Below are 20,320 nucleotides of genomic sequence, written 5' to 3' on the forward strand. Positions count from 1 at the left end.
AACAGTAACAACAACTAACTTTCCCCAATCTTTTATTGTGGGACAGGCGCTGTTATAAGAGTTTTATACAGTAGTTGCCCTGTATCTTTGGTTTCACTTTTCATGATTTCAGGTCTCTGTGTTCAACCGAAGTCTAAAAATATTAAACAGAATATTCCAGAAATAAACAATTCATAAGTTTTAAATTGTGTGCCATTCTAAATAACATGATGAAATAGTGCTTCATCCCACCCCATCCTACCTGGGACACAAATCCTTCCTTTGTTCAGCATATCCCCACTGTAGACATTCCCTGCCAGTTAGTCACCCAGCAGCCAACTCAGTTATCCCATTCATTGTCACGATATTGGATTCACAGTGCTTGTGTTCAAGTCATCCTTCTTTTACTTAATGGCCCCAAAGCTCAAAATTATTGATACTGATGATTCAGATAAGCCAAAGAGCAGCTATAAAGTGTTTCCTTTAAGTGAAAAGGTGAAAGCTCTCAACTTAATAAGAAAAAATTGTTTGTTGAGTTTGCTAAGCTCTATGGTAAGAACAAATCTATCTGTGAAACTGTAAAGAAGGAAGAAGAAACTCATGCTGGCTTTGCTGTTGAATACCAAACTGCAAAAATTATGGCCATAGTGCCTAATAAGTGCTTAGTTAAGATGGAAAAAGTACTAAATTTGTGGGTGGAAGACATGAACAGAAATGTGTTCCTATTGACGGGAATTGGGTTTGACACTATCCACAGTTTCAAGTGTCCATTGGGGGTGTTGGAATATATTTCCTTTGAACAAGAGAGACTATTGTCTACTTAACCGCATGCAGTGATCTTACTATCTCTGGGAGACAAGTATGTTTTTAAATTTGCATGTGATTGATGAGGAAACAGCACATGGAACCTAAGTAATCTGCTCAGGGACATAAAGGAAGTAAGTGGCTAAACTGAGATTTTAACCCAGGCAGTCTGACTCCAGCATCTGACCTCTTAGTCATGACAGTTATTTAGTTCATCCAGTACTGATAACACTGAGAAAGAGAAAGCGGCCCAGTCATTTATAAATAATCATCAACAAAGTAAGTGATGATCTTGATAATGCACATCTGGTTATCACCAAGGACCTTAAGAACTTGATAGGATGTTTTGAATTTTAATATCTATAAAAAAATCCATGCATAGGAAATTCATGCATCTGGAACCCATTCCATATATCAGAAGATAAATTTTAATTTAACTATAATTTTAGATGATAAATTATTAGACCCAGTTATTGATAAAAAGATACATTTTGAAAACACAGCAGCACTTGCTTTAGTCAACCTAAATAACAGAGTCTCTCTAAAAGAAAATAATGTTTGGCTGGGTGCAGTGGCTCATGCCTGTAATCCCAGCACTTTGGGAGATCGAGGCAGGTGGATCACTTGAGGTCAGGAGTTTGAGACCAGCCTGGTCAACATGGTGAAACCCCATCTCTACTAAAAATACAAAAATTAGTCAGGCCCGGTGGCACACGCCTGTAATCCCAGCTACTTGGGAGGCTGAAGCATGAGAATCGCTTGAACCTAGGAGGTGGAGATTTCAGTGAGCCAAGATCACACCACTGCATGCCAGCCTGGGCGATACAGTGAGACTCTGTCTCAAAAAAATAAAAAAAAAAAAAGAAAGAAAGAAAGAAAGAAAGAAAGAAAGAAAGAAAGAAAGAAAGAAAGAAAGAAAGAAAGAAAGAAAATAGTGTTTATTTGGTATCTGGTAGTAGGGCATTGCTAAACTATGTGTACTCAAGTAAAGGAAGACAAAAGTTTTTAAAAGAAAAATGAGGAGGATTACATAATTGTTTTCAAATGATGATCCTTGGCTACAAAGATCGATAACAAAGAAAAGGTTGGGCAGGCAGTTGCTGGGCAAATGTCTTTGAAGAAGTAATTTTTGTGTAAGGTTATGATGGCCTTTGTGCAAGGCTGTGGTTTTTGCACAGTCTGTGATTTTTTTTTTTTTTAAATCAGGCTTACAAGCACAAGAATCCTCTCTTCATGGCCTTCCCTGGCTCTGTCAGGTTTTGTTGTTGTTTTAAACAGCAACAACTCCATTTTGATTTTGACAATGTTCACACTTTATTTCAGATAAAAGTTAAAAATGATCATCTTGAACTTGTTGAAGTTGCTTTAAAATCTCTTCTGCTGTTCTTATCAACATAATTCTATAAGACTGGCTTCCCTATTAGGAGAATTACTAAGAAAAAATGTAGGAACTGTTTAAATATATATTAGCCCTCATGAGTAGCATTGTCAGCAATCCAATCTACAATTAGATAATTTAATGAGCAGGAACCAAGCTCATCTGTCACATTAAAAACTTTAGAAACTGACATACACGGTATTCCTTCAAGGTGTACCTACAGGCATTTAATATGAACACTCACTATTTAATTTATTACTTTTGCTTACTAACAACTGCAGATTTTTAAAAAGCCACAAGTATAATGGCACTTACTAATTACCTATAACCGCATCTTCAATAAACAACATGTAATTCCTTTCTTTTCCTATGTTATACTTGTTCTGATTCTATTTACTGAAATGTAATACTATGCTGAACCTAACAGTAATCCTATTACCCTTTTTCCATACATACAAAAATTGAGGCACAGAGGAGTTAAGCAATTTGCCCAAGGACACAGAACAAGTTAAGTAGTGGATTCTGGGTTGAAACCCAGGAAGTCTGATACCAAAGTGTAGGCCACTAAACCACTAAGCATTTAGGACATTGCCATGGGCATTTGGCCATCATGAGTCTAACCACCTATAGTGACTATTATGACTCCCTGTCAAATATTGGGTTTTGGAGTTAAGACAGGACTGATTTTGTTGTTGTTGTTGTTGTTGTTTTGTTTTTTGAGACAGTCTCACTCTGTCACCCAGGCTGGAGTTCAGTGGCGCTATCTGGGCTCACTGAAACCTCTGCCTCCCAGGTTCAAGTGATTCTCATGCCTCAGCTTCCCAAGTAGCTGGGATTACAAGCGCACGCCAACATGCCCGGCTAATTTTTGTAGTTTTAGTAGAGATGAGGGTTCACTATGTTGGCCAGGCTGGTCTTGAACTCCTGACCTCAGGTGATCCACTTGCCTCGGCCTCCCAAAGTGCTGGGATTACAGGCATGAGCCAATGCGCCCGGCCAACAGGACTAGATTTGAATTCTAGTTCTGCCACTTGCATCTTGGGCAAACTTTTAATCTTCCTGAGCTTCAGTTTTTCCATCTGTAAAAAGAAGATGATACTACCTAACACACATGGTTGCTGAGAGGATAAAATGACAGAATTTAAGTGAAATACTTCCCTGAGATGTATGGAGATTTGGAATTGTTCTACCATACATATATGTGGTAACTTAGGCCTTCTTCCTTGAAATTTCACATCATAAAAGGAAGCATTTGCTTTCTGGTCTTATTAGTCTTTGATTTTGAGTATCCATTACCTTGTTTTTATCCTGTGTATCCACTTCTCCTGGTGCCATAAACTTCAGCAGAAGTGCCAAACACTTAGGGCTCCTGTGCCGGGTGGTCAAGTGCAAAGGAGTCATCTCTTCCAGATCCTTTTGCATCCAGTTTGCTCTGCGTGTAAGTAAGAGTTTCATGAAACGATAATTTCCCTAAATAAAAAACAAGAGATGATAAGAAAAAAATGTACTATGGGGTCAAAAATTTTTTTAATTTTAAAATGTTTTAAGTATGTTAATTATTCTCCTAGAGTAATAACATTCAGAGAAATTAATAAAGAAAAATGCTTGTAATTCCACTATACTGAGATATCAATTGTTTTATTTATTTTTTCATGTTTGTTTTATTTTTTCATGTTTCCTTCAAGAACTTTCTACATGAATGTACTTTACATAGTAGCTGGTCAATATTTTATTGCAAATAAAAGCAACATGTTTTATTTAACCAGTCTATTATTGTTAGATATCTAGAATGTTTCTAATATTTTCTTTTGTAGAAAATACTTCAATGTACATCTTTTTTCACATTTTTTTCTTAATTTTTTCACAAGAATAAATTATCAGGAACCAAATTGTTGGGTCAAAGACGTTTGCACATTTTACAGTGTTTGGTGTATTTTCCAAATTGCTATCTAACAGCAGCAATGTGTAGGTGTATTAGTTTCAGCACATTTTGACCAACATAGTACGTATTATTTATACTCAAAGTACAATAATGCAAAATAAGCAGAGACGTTAAATCCCAATTTACAGGTGAGGAAACTGAGATTCAAAGAAGTTAAATGTTTTGTTTAGGGCCCTCTGGTTAATAAGGGAGGGATGATTAGTTTTCTTAAAGAAAGCTATTTATGCATACAACTAAGGTAGAGGCAGCTTATTCAAAGTTTGGATCCCAGGTCTGGGTGTGGTGGCTCACGCCTGTAGTGCCAGCACTTTGGGAGGCCGAGGTGGGCAGATCATGAGGCCAGGATGGCCAACACGGTGAAACCCCATCTCTAGGAAAATACAAAAAATTAGCCGGGCATGGTGGTGGGCGCCTGTAGTCCCAGTTACTCAGGAGGCTGAGGCAGGAGAATGGCGTGAACCCGGGAGGCAGAGCTTGCAGTAAGCAGAGATCGCGCCACTGCACTCCAGCCTGGGCAACAGAGCGAGACTCCGTCTCAAAAAAAAAAAAAAAAACAACAACAACAAAGTTTGGATCCCAGACTCAAACGGTCACCTAAATGCCAACTCAGAAGTCATGGTAGGCCCACCCACTTGCAGGCAGTACTCTCCACGTCAGTTAAGTCCTCCAGTCTGGTAGAATCAACCCACCTCAAGAAAGAAGCAGGCCGGGTGTGGTGGCTCATGCCTGTAATCCCAGCACTTTGGGAGGCTGAGGTGGGTGGATCACGAGGTCAGGAGTTCAAGACCAGCCTGGCCAACATGGTGAAACCCCATCTCTACTAAAAAAACAAAAATTACCCAGGCATGGTGGCAGGCGCCTGTAATCCCAGCTACTCAGGAGGCTGAGGCAGAGAATTGCTTGAACCCGGGAGGCGGAGGTTGCAGTGAGCCGAGATCGCACCACTGCACTCTAGCCTGGGTGACAGAGTGGGACTCTTGTCTCAAAAAAAAAAGAGAAAGAAGCTTAGCTACAAGGGCCACAGCAAGAGTGTTAATGAGCCAGACCAACCATTACATAGTAAGTCTGTGTAACATGGGAGCTTTGAACAAAATAAGACTCTAAAAATTGTTCTTCTGGGCTCTTTTCTCAGATCTACTTCCTCATTTTTACTTCCAGTTGGAGGTTTCTATGTGCTTGGTACCTCAGATATTTCAAGGTCAGTGTGACCAAACAGTATTGCCTGATCAAGTTCTCAGCCTACTTTGTGCCTATTTATCTCTCCTTATTCAGAGGATAATGGCAGGCAGGATTATTTGTCCATTGGTCATCCTTAATCTTGTTAGAAGTGGGCCCTTTTAGCATGATAATGCATTGATGTTCTCCTATGAGGGACTATCAATATTAGCAAGGAAGACATTTTTTAATCAAGCAGACCACCTACTGTGAAGATTGTGCAGCTCTACAGCAAGCTTGTCCAAACTGCAGCACCCGGCTTGCATGTGGCCCAGGATGGCTTTGAATGTGGCCCAACAAAATTCTTAAACTTTCTTAAAACATTACGAGATTTTTTTCCTGTTTTTTTTTTTTAATTTTTGCTCATCAGTTATTGTTAGTGCTAGTGTATTTTATGTGTGGCCAAAGACAATTCTTCTTCTTCCAACGTGGCCCAGGGAAGCCAAAAGATTGGACATCCCTGCTGTAAGGCAAGGTTACTAGAGTGACAGTGAGGTGCAGAAGGACGAATGAGAACTAACTGCTTGCCCACAGGGGCAGAGATAGGATTGACTCACTCCACCACAGGGGCAGAGATAAGATAAGAAAGACCATGGCTAGGAAAGAGGATCTGTAGACTGTCTGTATTAGATGGGAAGACTTGGAATAGGTGGAAAAGCCAAGAGACTCTGCTGGATATTTCCTCTCAGAGAGGCTTCCCTTGGCGACCCTAAATAGAACTTACTTGTTATTCTTTATTCTAGTACCTATTCATTTCCTTCATAGTACTTTTCTCAGTTTGTAATTACATATATATTTGTTTATTTCTCTTCAGTGTGAGCTCCCTCACAAACTGTAAGCTCTGTGAAAGCAGAGACCATGTTTTATTGATCCCTGTGCTCAGCATAGTTCCTGGCACAGAATAGGTGCCTAATAAATATTACTTGAAGAAATGAGTAAATAAGAAGAAATGAAATATCTTCTAGAGGTTTTTGTTTTCATTTTAAAATTCTTATTTACAAGCCTGGGAGTGGTGGCTCATGCCTGTAATTCTAGCACTTTGGGTGGCCGAGACGGGCAGATCACTTGAGGTCAGGAGTTCAAGACCAGGCTGGTCAATATAGTGAAACTCTATCTCTACTAAAAATACAAAAAAAAAAAAAAATCAGCCGGTTGTGGTGGTGCAAGCCTGTGGTTCCAGCTACTCGGGAGGGTGAGGCATGAAAATCCTTGAACCCAGGAAGCGGAGGTTCCAGTGAGCTGAGATTGCACCACTGTACTCCAGCCTGGGTGACAGAGTGAGACTGTCTCAAAAAAAAAAAAATTAAAAATAAATAAATGATAAAAATTCTTATTTACAGTTGCTATATTAGATCATAACAGTTAAGAATCTTAATTCTCAAATACCTGGTATTTGGTTATTCTTACTTTTTAATGTTTCATTTTTCTGAGCTTCATTAATAGTGTACATCATTTATCTGGACTTGTCATTTCATTTGAGGTCAGTTCTTGAGAAGGGACATGCTAAAATGTCCTCAAGAGGGCACCCTGCTCTAAATTTCTTGCCATCTTTTCTTTGGGAAAAAAAAAAAAAAAAAATGTGCCCAGGAAAAACAAATCTGTGTGACACTTCATACCGAAAAATAAAGTTTGACCTTTCTGAACATAACATTTCAAATATTACAGAATAATTCATCATGACCTTTTAAAGATATTCAATCAGACAGTCATTTTGATTGGAAATTAGAGGAAAAGGGAAGGAGAAGAAGGAAACTAGTATATGTTGGTGGGGGTAACTACTGAGCTATAGACACAGTGCTTGGCATATTTACACTTTACATTATTCTGAGGACTCTACCCTCACAAGACACAGTGCAACCCAGTAATGATATTTACTCATTCATTCATTCAACAAATATTCATTGAGCCTTGTTATGAAGTAGATAACAGTACAATGCTTGTACTTTGCTTTATGTATTACAAAGCTCTTTGACATAATTTCATCTTTGTTTCTCACAGAAGTATCATCAAAAATTTTCACAGATTAAATTATCCTCCTGTGCCTCTATTTTCTCATATATAAAACAGGGGTAATAATGGTACCTGAAATTATTATGCATATGAAATAAGACAAATGATATTTGTAAAAGTTCTTAGAACAGTAAACAAAGCAAATGCTCAGTAGATGTTTGCTATTATTATAAATAGTTTTCCAGTGTGTAGTATTCAACAAAACATAGATGGTCAGATAGAACCAAGAATGGCCCATGATAAAGGCATGCAGATAGAAAGATCTGATTGTAGTATACACAGTTCAGCTAGTGATTAAGAACCAAGATTAGGAAAAGGTAAAAGTAAAAATAGTTAGAATGTTATAAATAGAGTAGTCCCCCTTTATCTCCTGGGGATGCATTCCAAGATCCCCAGTGAATATCTGAAACTGCAGATATCATCAAGCCCTCTATATACACTGTTTTTTTCATATACACACATATCTATGGTAAAGTTTAATTTATAAATTAGGCACAGTAAAAGATTAACAATAAATAATAATAAAATAGAACAATTATAATAATATACTATATGAAAAGTTATGTGAATGTGGTCTTTCTCAAAATACCTTAGTATTTTTAGACCACGGTTGACCATAGTAAATGAAATCACAGAAAGCAAAACTGTGGATAATGGGGAATTACAGTAGTGGTTTGTCTGATTTTTTTTTACACTGAGAAAGATATCTATATTCTGCCTACAGATAATATGATATAGGACCAACAAAGGCATAGCCAATAGGAATTTAGCAGGTACCCTGGGGAGGAGTCAGCTATATGATAAGGCCAGCATCTCCTATTTCAAATGACAGAGACCCATCAGATATTATCTATGAAGGCTGGACTAGAAACAACATAATTTACTTGGACCAAAGCCAACCTGTTTGTTCTCCTAAACAAGCAACTGGCGGGGCACAGTGGCTCACACCTGTAATCCTAGCACTTTGGGAGGCTGGGGTGGGAGGATCACTTCAGCCCAGGAGGTCAAAACTACAGTGAGCCATGATTGTGCCACTGCACCCCGGCCTGGGTATCAGAGAAGACACTGTCTCAAAAAAAAAAAAAAAAAAAAAATTGTCCATTGTATGCAAATTCAATCTTTGGGAATGAGCAGAAGGGACAGAGAACTTTAAGTGCTAAAATCAGGAGAATATTTCTAGTATCAATGGAACAGAGGAAGATACTAGTTTGAGGCAGCAAGCTAATTTGACAACCCTCTGAAGGTTGTGTGACCCTTCGGACCCATGTTATAGGATACTTTGCTTCCTGTAAAACCTTCTCATTATAGAAAGTCTAAATACTTCCTCAATATTTCTTGAACTGAGGAGTTCTTATGTTTTTGAGAATATTCTTATAATGCAAATACTTTTTGGAGGATTTGGAAGTTAATCTATTTTTTTTTTTTTTGGAACAGAGTCTCACTCTGTTGCCCAGCTAGAGTGCAGTAGCACAATCTCAGCTCACTGCAACCTCTGCCTCCAGGGTTCAAGCAATTCTCCTGCCTCAGCTTCCTGAATAGCTGAGATTACAGGTGCCTGCCACCATGCCTGGTAAATCAGGGTTTCGCCGTTGGCCAGGCTGGTCTCAAACTCCTGACCTCAGGTGATCCGCCTGCCTCGGCCTCCCAAAGTGTTGAGATTACAGGTGTGAGCCACTGTGCCTGGCCTGGAAGTTAATCATTTAGTATAACCTGTTAGGGCTATACAGAAACTGATCCTGTTGGGAGGACTGTTTGTTTTAGGGTCTGCTTTTATAATTTTGGAGTGGGTAGGAAATAGTACAAGAGCGAAGGAGATAATAGATCAAAAGAGTATATATGCTTAAGAAAACTCTGATGGTAGGTAAGTAGAAGTAAGGGAGCTGAAGTTACAGGAAGGTCTTGATTTAGTCATTTAAAAGGACATTACTCTGCTATGATCAGGTCCATCATGCTTCTGAAATGTGAAAACATTTCCCAATATCTCTGAAACAGTGAATAAATTTTGTTTGTTTTTCATTAGGTGGTCATAATTTTCATCTAAATCTTCCTGTAATTAACACCAACAGCTTCTTTCATCTGTCACATAAAGATTATGACACTTAGATTTTCTCCAAATGTATGAAAAGGGTGAAAGAGAATGAAAATTCTCTGACCCAGAGAACAGCACTTGAAATGAATCTGGGAAACAAATTAGCCCAAAATGTGATTTTTAACTTTATATTTGTGTCTGTCCAGGTCTCTTAAGATGAACTCCTTTTCAAAAAAAAGCATATAGCTATTTAATGGTAATAACAATGATATGGAGACTTTAAGAAAAATACTTTGATATTTTGCTTTGGATTTTTCATTTTTAAGTAATAAAACCTAACAGATAAACTTAATACTTCCTTTGTGTCTCCAATTCCATTACCTTCTCTCTGTCTTTGGAGACTACTATCCTGAATTGGGTGTTTCTCATTCCAATGAATGTTTTTATGCTTCTATTTCATACAAACATATATATATCCATAAATGACATAGTATTGTTTTACATGTTTTCAATCTTTGTACAAATGGTCTTGCATGAATCGTGTCATTTTTTTACTCAAAGTAGTATTTTTTAGATTTATTCAAGTTGCCTCGGTTCATACATTTTCACTGGAATAAGTATGCTGTCATATGAAAATAATATATTTATTCTTCTCTAGAGGAATATTTAGCATGTTTCTCATTTTTCAAGATTACCCAATATTCTAATGCATATTCTCATACATATCTCCTGGTAAGTACACAAGAATTTCTGAAACTTCTGGATTGAGATTGCTCTCTAAAATAGCTACTCCAAGTTAACATTCATAACAGTAATGTATGAGTTCCTGTTTCTCCACATCCTCACCACACTTGGTTTTGCTAATTTTTGCCAATCTGACGGTTATAGTTTTTTGTTCTGCTTTTTAATAGAAGGGGTCTTGCTATAGCTTGCCGAGGCTGGACTCAACTCCTGGGCTCAAGTGATCCTACCACCTCAGCCTCTCAAGTAGTCAGGGCTACAGGCGTGCACCACTCTGCCTGGCCTACAATTGTGTTTTAATGTGCATTTCCTGAGTTGAGGTGGAATGTTTTTATATGTTTGTTGGATATTTGTTTCTTTTGTAAATAGCCTTATTGTGTTGTAATTCATTTCTGAACTTGGCTATTTGTTTTTTTCTTACTGATCTGTAGGAGTTCTTTATGTATTCTGGATACTAATTCTTGGTTGGTTTTGCAAATATCTTCTCTGTGTGGCTTATCTTTTTGCTTTGTTTATGCTCTCCCACTAGGAATGAATTCATTTTCTGAATAATATTGTTTGCTTTATGAGCATTAGATTTCTTCAAATATTTTGAAATTTCTGTCTGCAGGTTCATTTTTGCTTTTCATTTGTTTGCTTTGTTTTCCTTTTTTCTCCTTATTGACCCATAGAGCGTCTTCCACCCAGCTCCTGGTCCATTATAACAATCTGCTCTTTCACGGATCTCCTGGAGCCCTGTCTCCAGTGATATTAGGGATGTCACAATTATTAACAGTGAGCGAGTAGCTTCCTGACCTGAGGCTTGGATGGTGTCCTGCTTCTGCCATTTCTCTAGATAAACAGCTTCCTATAAAGCTGTAGCCTCATAGTGAGGCAAAGAATATTCCAAAATTCTAAGAATTTTCTTGCCTTTTGCACAAATATGACCACCTTTTAATCAGTGAAAAGGAAGGAGGCATCTTCCTGAACCCTATTCTGAAATCATATTCTACAGGACTGCTGTTTGTTCCCAGTCAGTGCCTTTATTATTAACTTACAGAAAATTGGCAGCTGATCCTCAAAATATTCTGGATCCCACCTCCACATTTTTTTCCCAAAATGGCTACCATATTTTCTATATCTGTCTTCCTGGGGCCTTTGCTATTTGCTTCCTCTTCAGCTGAGACAATTACTTTAACAGACTTCAATGCCCAAGACTTGACTAAAACTGCCTATAGTGGCCCCTCTCCCCACTGGAGTACTGAAGAGGCCAGATATTTTCCCAAAACCAATACTTTGGGACCTACATGTTTTCCAATTAATTTCTTTGCATTCTTGTTCTCTCTGTCCCCAGTGCTTAGATTTTCTGTCACTGTGTTTGGAGAGAAAAACAATTGCTCACTATATATATAAATGTTCACTATGTTTTTTTTGTTCATTTACAAATTGGTATATAATTTTGGCCTAGAAAGATAACTATATTTATAATAGCACACACAAATGTAAAGTAGGTACTCTGTCATAGTTCATTTTAAATCCTAACTATATTATATACCCAAAATATATTACTTAAAATTGAAATGGAAAAATAGAAATATAATTTATTAATTCTAATGATAGCTAAATAATTATGTATTTATAAACTCTCAAGGCATTTACTGTATTAATTTTTAAAAAGAATTACTATCTCTAGGAAGTACATAGGTCACAAATATCAGTAATTTCATTATATCAAACTTTTCTGTAGTGGCTGCAGACACAAATGAGTTTTGGAAATACCACAATAGTGTTGGGAGAGGCAATCTGCCCTGGGCCTTGAATGTCCCTGAATGTACTTACTGGGTATGCCAAGAATGCAAAAGCTTGACTCCTCTTTACTGGGACTGTTTTTCAGAGTGGGATTTGCAGTGAGCAATCTTGAGTGATGAGGTAATGTCACCCACCAGGGCAAAGAACAAGCAGGCTTGCTTACTACTCTACTTACTAAAAGCTGGAGATTCCCAAAATCTAGCACTCTTCAGATGTCATGCAAACCCACTGTGTGCTGGGCCCATCTGAGTCCTCTATATTGCACCCATGGTCCTTGGAGGGGAGGGAAACTGATGCAAACAGATAAGTACTCCTAGCTCCTAGCTATGCCATTAGTAATAACGCTTTTTGTCTCTGATGGGAGTCTTGTGTCTTCTGCCAGCATCTGCAGCTAACTTATTACCTTGTAAATAGGGTTAATTAAATGCCAGAACTGACAAGACAGTAAAAGATGATAGGATACTGACAGAGACATAGTTTTCCTTTCTTTGTTCCTTTTCCTTTTCTTTTTTTTTTTTTTTTTTTTTTTGAGACAGAGTCTCACTCTGTCGCCCAGGCTGTAGTGCAGTGGTGCGATCTCGTCTCACTGCAACCTCTGCCTCCTGGGTTCAAGCAATTCTTGTGCCTCAGCCTCCCAAGTAGCTGGGATTATAGGTGTGTGCCCCCACGCCTGGCTAATTTTTATATTTTTAGTAGAGACGGGGTTTCACCATGTTGGCCAGGCTGGTCACGAACTCCTGACCTCAAGTGATCTACTGACCTCGGCCTCTCAAAGTTCTGGGATTACAGGCATGAGCCACTGCGCCCAGCTGGAGAGACATAGTTTTCTTTTTTATTTTATTTTATTTTATTTTATTTTTGAGACGGAGTCTCACTCTGTTGCCTAGACTGGAGTGCAGTGGCGCAATCTCGGCTCACTGCAAGCTCCGCCTCCCGGGTTCACGCCATTCTCCTGCCTCAGCCTCTCCGAGTAGCTGGGACTACATGCGCCCGCCACCACGCCCGGCTAATTTTTTGTATTTTTAGTAGAGACGGGGTTTCACCGTGGTCTCGATCTCCTGACCTCGTGATCTGCCCGCCTCGGCCTCCCAAAGTGCTAGGATTACAAGCATGAGCCACCGCGCCCGGCCTGAGACATAGTTTTCTTGAAGAGTAAGGACAAGAACCCTAAAGGCCCATTCTCAGGTATCCTCAGGTTCAAGGGTGAGAAGATCCCCTGAGATCATGCCCAGGTGGTGGGCAAGGTTAAGGGACAAGTGATCCCAATATTCTCTCTGTTAATGATTCTGAATGGTGAGAGGTGGGATTAAAGCAAGCCACCCAAATAGTGCCTTTGTTTTTGCTCACCCTCCTCTGGGCAGGCAAAAGAAGGAATGGTACGTGACCATGAGGGCAGCAAGCTGAAAGACCATGTGGTTGTGGCTGCTGGACCAAGAAATCTCCAAAACAGAAATAAATGGAGAGAACAATGAAGATCTTGCTATTTGACATGGAACTTTAGGTGGACTGAAAACATTAGAAGTTCATTTGGTTGAGACATGAGTGAGCAAGTGCTCAAAAGTGAATGTGAATGCAAAACCTTGCCTAATAGGACAGAGTCAACTGTCCTATGTATCTGATCCCTGCTTTAGCCTGACTTATTTGACACTGAGGACAAAGCACTGGGTATACAGTTGGCCACTGTCTGAAGCAAAGCTGCTGGCTTAATGGTCCCTTAAATGCCTTGGCCTGGTTTACTGATGCTTTGGCTAAGTTAAAACCCGATGGTGTCCAGTAGGGGGCAGTAGCTGTCCAACCTCAATGACAGCTCCAGGAGACTGAGTGGTAATGACTTAGCCCAATGGGCTGAAATGAAAAGCCATCACCATTACCTTAGGCAATACTTCCAAAGACTAGCCGTATTTTTACTGATTCTTGGTCTGCTAACAGTACTGTAGTCACCTGGCCTGCCAATTGGAAGACTACAGTTGGTAAATTAAAGATATTCCTGTTTGGGGCCACAAACTAGAAACAAATTGTGGCTGCCAATCACTTTGGGTCACTCACATAGATACCCACAGTAACAGTAAGGGCCTGCTCTCTGATAAGACCAACTGAAATCAAGTCACTGAACAAGTCTGTATTGCCTGGTTACTGGGATTTGCCACTAGGATCCATCACTGCACTAGATAAGGCAATGAACCCACCGCAATAGACTGGATACAAAGTAAAAGGTATGTTTTTCATGCAGAAGATACCACTGCATACCAGACTTATGTATCTTGCCAAGTTGGCCTCCTTTTCTTGTGGTAAAGGAGTCCACATTACATGGAGGATTGCCCTTGCCCCTTCCCAGCAGGGACCTCTGTCACCTCCTCTTGGGCTCACCTCGTGCCTTTCCACCATAGATATTTTTCAGGTTATGGTGTTGCTGCTCCACCATATGGAGTTGCTGCTCCAGTCTGATTAGCCTATTCAAGCTATAGCACTGAGGACCATGTTTTGGGGTTCCTAGACCTTCTATAGTCTGACCATGAAATGCCTAACAGTGAGCCAATAGTTAGGTACTTAATGGACATTCCATGCTCCCTACTATCCTCAGGTATCTGGAATTGTTGAGAGCTTGGAATGGCCTTCTTGAAAATCAACTCAAAAAGATTTCTGGCTCCACCTCTCTTACCTCCTCCTGGTCCACACTCCTGTATGAAGCAGTTTACTTACTAACTGTGGCCACCTTCAGAAAGGGTTCATTTCATCCTTGTAGCCTCCTGGGAAATAATCAGGACAAAAGGAGCGGGGGATTATATACATCTATTTTGAAAATTTGGGATTCTGCCTGGACCAACCCTGGTTATCATGCTTCTTTCTTTTTCCCAAAAGCAATCTCAGGATGGTTTGTTTCATATATCCCTTGGGTGGCAGCCAGCCAAAAGGGGGCTTAGAGATTCAAGCTTAATTCGGGTTTACCCACCTGGATTCATTTTGTTCAACTGATATGGTCCCAGATCATAAATATCCATAATGACCATCTGATGGAGTGCCCTGCTCACTGAGTCGTTCTATAGTGGTCCACATAGGCCAAAATGGAAGACATAATAGGTTTCTAAATTTGTCCCATATGCACTTACCCTTCTATAAGTTATGGGCACAAGTAGGGGACGGTTGGAGAAAAGGCAAAGTTATATCTACTGGAATGGGACACATTAACTCTGTGGCCAAAGAAGGAAAGCAACAACTTCAGCCCCTAGGAAAGGAACACATGAGACCTCAGGAAGTACAGCGATGGGGAGGACAATTAATACTTTCTTTGTCCTCTGGATCCACAAGTGCATCCTGGCAAAACAAATATATAGTTAGCTACCTGAATCAAACAGCAGCTGAGGCCAGCCATCTGACCCGCTTCTGTGTCATCTCTGACCATGTGCTTGCTATGAAACAGAAAAATTGACATGGGCATTGGTGGTTCTTAATTCTTTTGTTGTGCTTGATACCATCAATGACAGCTCCTGAATGTGGACCCCCTTGTACACATGGAAGTAGAGGGACTGGCACAACCTTATTTTAATCTGATGTACACAAATCCATATGCTTCTTCTGACATGTGAGAAGCTTTGGATTATGCCATGCATGGCAACTGAAGCAACAACTACTTGGGGATATTGCCCATGTGGTTTAGACAAATCAATGTAATGGTTGATCCAAGTTTAATGACAAATCCTGAAATAAAGTGACTCTTTATTTCAGCCTCTTTAGGCTATATGTTTGTATGTAGGAAAGAGTAGGCCATGGTATATTCCACCTTTGGGTTTGGGGGTTGCTTTTTGGCCCCTGTAATCTAGCGCCTCCTGTAACTACCTGCAATGAGGCCAAAGATTAGCATGTCAGTCCAAACTCCCTTGCATGGGTCACAATAGATAACAGACCAGCCTTAGATTACATCCTAGCTGTATAAAGTAAGATCTACTTTCTCCTCTGGGGCTTATTCACAGTTGATTTAGTCCAAGATACTGAGGCACAAAGTTGATACCAATATTACAGGATGTTTTTATCCCGCTACTTGAAGTCTTGTTAAGTAAGTGCTGTATGAGACAAATTAAAGTGATGGTCCTAGTCTCTCTTGGTAAGATTAGTAAGAGTAGCTGATGTAGTGGCATACTCATGTCAAGACAATGCTGGGCTGAGGGATGGGTTGTTGGAAGAGTCAATCTACCATGGGCCTGAAGTATTCCTAAATGTTCTTACTGGGTATGCTAAGAATGCAAAGTCTTGGCCACTCTTTACTTAGGTAATTTTTCAGGGTTATGTTTGCAACAAGCAACTGGAGAGATGAGGTAATGTCTTCCTCTGGGCTTACTAAGTGCTTACTATAAAAGTGGTAGATTCCTGAAGTTTGGTGTTCCTCAGTTGTGATGAAAACCCACTGTGTGCAGCCTCTGCAACTTCCACATGTTCTCTGGGGGCAAGGGAAGCATAGAGGTGGTGCTCATTCTTTTTGCTGTGTTGTGAGTAATAAACTACTTTGTCTCTGACCCCAGAGTCTCGTATCTATTGTCAGCATCCATGAAACAGTAACAGACTAACTTCTTAGCTTATATTTAGGGTAAAATCATATCTCAAACTCTGCAAATAATTCAATATCATTGTAATATGAAATGCATTGTAAGGGCCAGGAATGGTGGCTCATGCCTGTATCCCAGCACTTTGGGAGGCCGAGGTGGGCAGATCACTGGAGCCCAGGAGTTAGAAACCAGCCTGAGCCACATAGTGAAACCCTTTCTCTAATTAAAAAAAAAGCAAAAAGAAAAGAAATGCACTGTAAGAGGAAGTAAAAAGTAAGATCAGAGAGGTGAGCAGGGGTTATAAAATGGATAGTCTAATATGTTATGATAAGGAGCCTAAAGTTGATCATATTGGTAAAAAGGAGTGCTATAGACTGAATATATGTCCCCCCAATCCCCAATCCCCCCCAATTCATGTGTTGAAATTCCAACACCAATGTCATGGTATTAGGATACGGGACATTTGGAAGATGATTACATCATGAGGATGGAGCTCATAAATGGGATTAGTACCCCTAAAAAGAGACCTCAGAGAGCTCTTTCACTGCCTTTTGTCATGTGAGGATACAGCAAGAAGACAGCCATCTATGAACCAGGAAGCAGGCCCTCACCAGACACAGAATCTGCTGGTGCCTTGATCTTGGACTCTGCAGCCTCCAGAACTGTGAGAAATAAATGTCTGTTGTTCCAGCCATCCAGTCTGAAGTATTTTTGTTATAGAAGCCCAAGCAAACTAAGACAGGAAAAAGAGAAGATTTAAGAAGGAAATGACATGACTGGATCTGTGTTTTTAGAAAAGACACTGGAGGTTATGTGAAGCACTGATTTGAGGGGAACAAATCTTTAGGCAAGCAGAGCAGTAAGGAGGTTATTACAGCAATCCACAATAGAAATGTTGAGAGCTAAATGGAAATAAGGGAACAGATCAGTGAAATACATAAGAAGATTCTTGAATGGCTACCAGATAGAGGGTGTTACCAACAACTGAAGAGATGGAAGAAAAAAATAGGGTTAGGGATAAAAATTTTTGATTTCTGTTTTTTTTTTTTTTTTTTTTTTTTTTTCTGAAGTGGAGTTTGAGGCACCTGAAGGGAATCTATGCAGAGAGTTCTAGTAAAAAGAAAAGGTTGTGGGGGAGGGGTAGATATATACAGACCTGAAGATTAGAAGAGATGGCTAGATTCAAGATATAGATTTATGAGGCATCTATATTAATAGTTGTCTCAACTGTTTTCTCAGAAGACATTAATTTTCTGACATAAATCAAAGAATATAAATTGGAAATATGAATCTCTACACCCTTCTTGAAATATAAACATAATACAAATATCCACATAAATGACTCAGTACAATGCAATCATGAGTTAGCTACCACTGCCATATAAAATGTGGAGTAGAAACGGATTAGAAAGGAGAATGCCTTCTTGTATGCTTAGATAATTTTCTTATTTCAGTTGATTTCGATGTCTGTTTGTACTCTGGTTTCTTAGTCTTTAAAGTGATTTTACAGGGAAGCAAACAGTTACAACAATCAACTCATGAAAGACATAAATTCACTGAGCTACAGAAATAAAATGAAATCTGCATTGCTTTTTCCACTGACTGACATTCTTCCTCTTTACTTAAACTTCTGATTGTCAAGGCTTAATTCTGTGTTTTATTGCTAAAATTTCTAAGTACTTAACAAATATGATGAGAACCACATCACTAACCTGCCATCTTAAGCAAATCTTTAAAAATATATTTTTTAGTTATTTGACAATTCTCTCAGCAAAGGCTAAGAATGTGCTCCAAAGACAGAATAAGAGCTTTATTTGCTATTTTCCAAGTTTAAGATGTTCATCCATCTGGCAGAGCAGCCAGACAATACATCAGCCAAGAACATCTCTCTGGCTTGAAATAGTTCTGGCTCTCAAAGAGGATTTGACTGAGGGAAAGGCAACATCTTTAGTTGCTCTGTGGCTGAACTCTTCTAATATTTCCCCCCAATGCCTTCTCCAAGACTTGGCTCCATCCACTAGCTTGGTTTTCATAGGAATAGACAGAGCTATCAAGTGGCACGTAGTCAAACAGCACAAATGAAAGGAGAAAATGTTACTGTCAAAAAAAGGCTTTTCTCTATGAGAGGAAATTATGGAAAGGTATTCTTGACTCTGAGGCTTCCTTATCCAATGCCAGATTTTTCATGTGCTCTTCCTAATATAGCCTATTTTATTTAGATTATTATGAAAATTAATCCCTTCATTGGAGAGCCTTTTATATATAGGAACTAACCAAAAATAAATATTGAAAACAGTTATAAAATGCTGGGATGCTTATTTCCACAAGGATAATTCTGTTGTGCTTGTGAGGTACTCTCATTTATTTAGAGTGGTGCTTTAAATTGGTACAACCTTTTAGGATGATTATAAAGTATATTTGGTTTCTCACAGTTGGTATTTTATTTAAGGACAACTTTTTTTTTTTTTGTCTTAAACTCTAGCAAAAGAAGTTCTCAAACTCTAGCATGCATCAAGATCGTCTGGAGGGCTTGAAAACACATAGGCCCTCCCCCAGAGTTTGTCATTCACTGGTGTAGGGGCCAAGAATCTGCATTTTGTAGCAAGTTTCTGGGAAGTGCTGGTGCTGCTGGTCTAGAATCCTAAACTTTGAGAACCACTGTTGAAACAAAGAACCTAATCTGGGAGTTCTCAATCCTTAGGAGCTTAAAAAAAAAAGTCTGTTCCCATCCTAGATCAACAAAATCAGAATTTCTGGGACTTTGGAATTAATATTTCTTAAATTTTCGGTAGGTGATTCAAAAATGCAACCGGGATTGAGAAGCACTGACCTAATTAAACCATTCATTCAACATTCAGTGGTTACTTTTGATGTAATTACTCTGTATCAGACTCCATGCTAAGAGTTGGGGAAGCTTTATACAGATGTACACTTGTATGCAATGCAAAATTATAAGCAAGGAAGGGTAAATGCATAAAAAGGATACAAAAACAGACCACAGAGATAGGATAGAGGATGTACTTAAAAGTCATTCCTTGTGACTTCCCCAAGATGTCCTTGTGAAGAGGGGAAGGGGTTAGAACAGAATGACTTCATGAAAGAGATGGCAGTTGAACAGGATCTTAACTTAGGATCACTAACACTTTGGCACTCCTCGATGCCTCCATCTCGTTTCTGCTCCCAATTTCTTTGATATGGAGGGCAATAAGTATTTTCTGAATTTTATGTAAAGTGCTATATAAAGACAGCTTCAAATTTTACTCCCACCCCTTCCAGTCAATTTGTCCCCATAAGCTCCTCCTATATGCATATTCTGAAGCCAACATTAGTAAGTTGTGTATATCATGTCTCTTGGATCCACTTATTACATGCTCCAGTAACCCCCACACTATCCCTCACTTTGATCATAATAGAAAGTGAAACCATATGCAATGCTATTCACTGCTGTCATACAATGAGATCAGTTCTATGATAGAGGTAAGGACACACGGTAGTAAGAACTCTGTAGAGGGGCACCTAACCCAGCCTTGAGGGGTCAGTAGAAGCTTATTGGAGAAAACAGTGCCTGAGCTGCATGTTGAAAGTATATGCAATTAAGCCAGCTTAAACTAGGAAGGAAGCTGAATGTGCGAGGGCATTGTGTGTGGAGGATGAAAAAGAGGTGACTAGAATGAAAGCTTTAAATACGCAGTATGTCTGAGGATAGAGTAGAACTGGGGACACAGGACACTGAAGCCCAAAAGATAAGCAAGAACTTGATGAAAAGTGCAGGGTCAAGGAGTTTGGGCTTTTCCTTTCAGTCTTCTGAAGTAGTACTGATGGATTTTTTTTTTTTTTGAGACGGAGTCTCGCTCTGTCACCCAGCCTGTAGTGCAATGGCGCGATCTCGGCTCACT

At 39.3% G+C, this 20,320-nt stretch overlaps 1 protein-coding gene across 10 annotated transcripts in view; it reads right to left on the minus strand.

Moving 5' to 3' along the window:
• INVS (inversin) overlaps positions 1–20,320 on the minus strand; it is a 209,583-nt gene that overhangs the window by 74,407 nt on the left and 114,856 nt on the right. For all 10 annotated transcript variants that reach the window (XM_063636163.1, XM_063636162.1, XM_063636166.1 and 7 more), the window contains one exon: positions 3,458–3,631. In XM_063636163.1, the coding sequence (XP_063492233.1) occupies positions 3,458–3,631 (174 nt within the window). The remainder of the gene's footprint in view (positions 1–3,457; positions 3,632–20,320) is intronic.

This window comes from Symphalangus syndactylus, chromosome 3 (genome assembly GCF_028878055.3).
Source record: "Symphalangus syndactylus isolate Jambi chromosome 3, NHGRI_mSymSyn1-v2.1_pri, whole genome shotgun sequence".
Lineage (NCBI taxonomy): Eukaryota > Metazoa > Chordata > Mammalia > Primates > Hylobatidae > Symphalangus > Symphalangus syndactylus.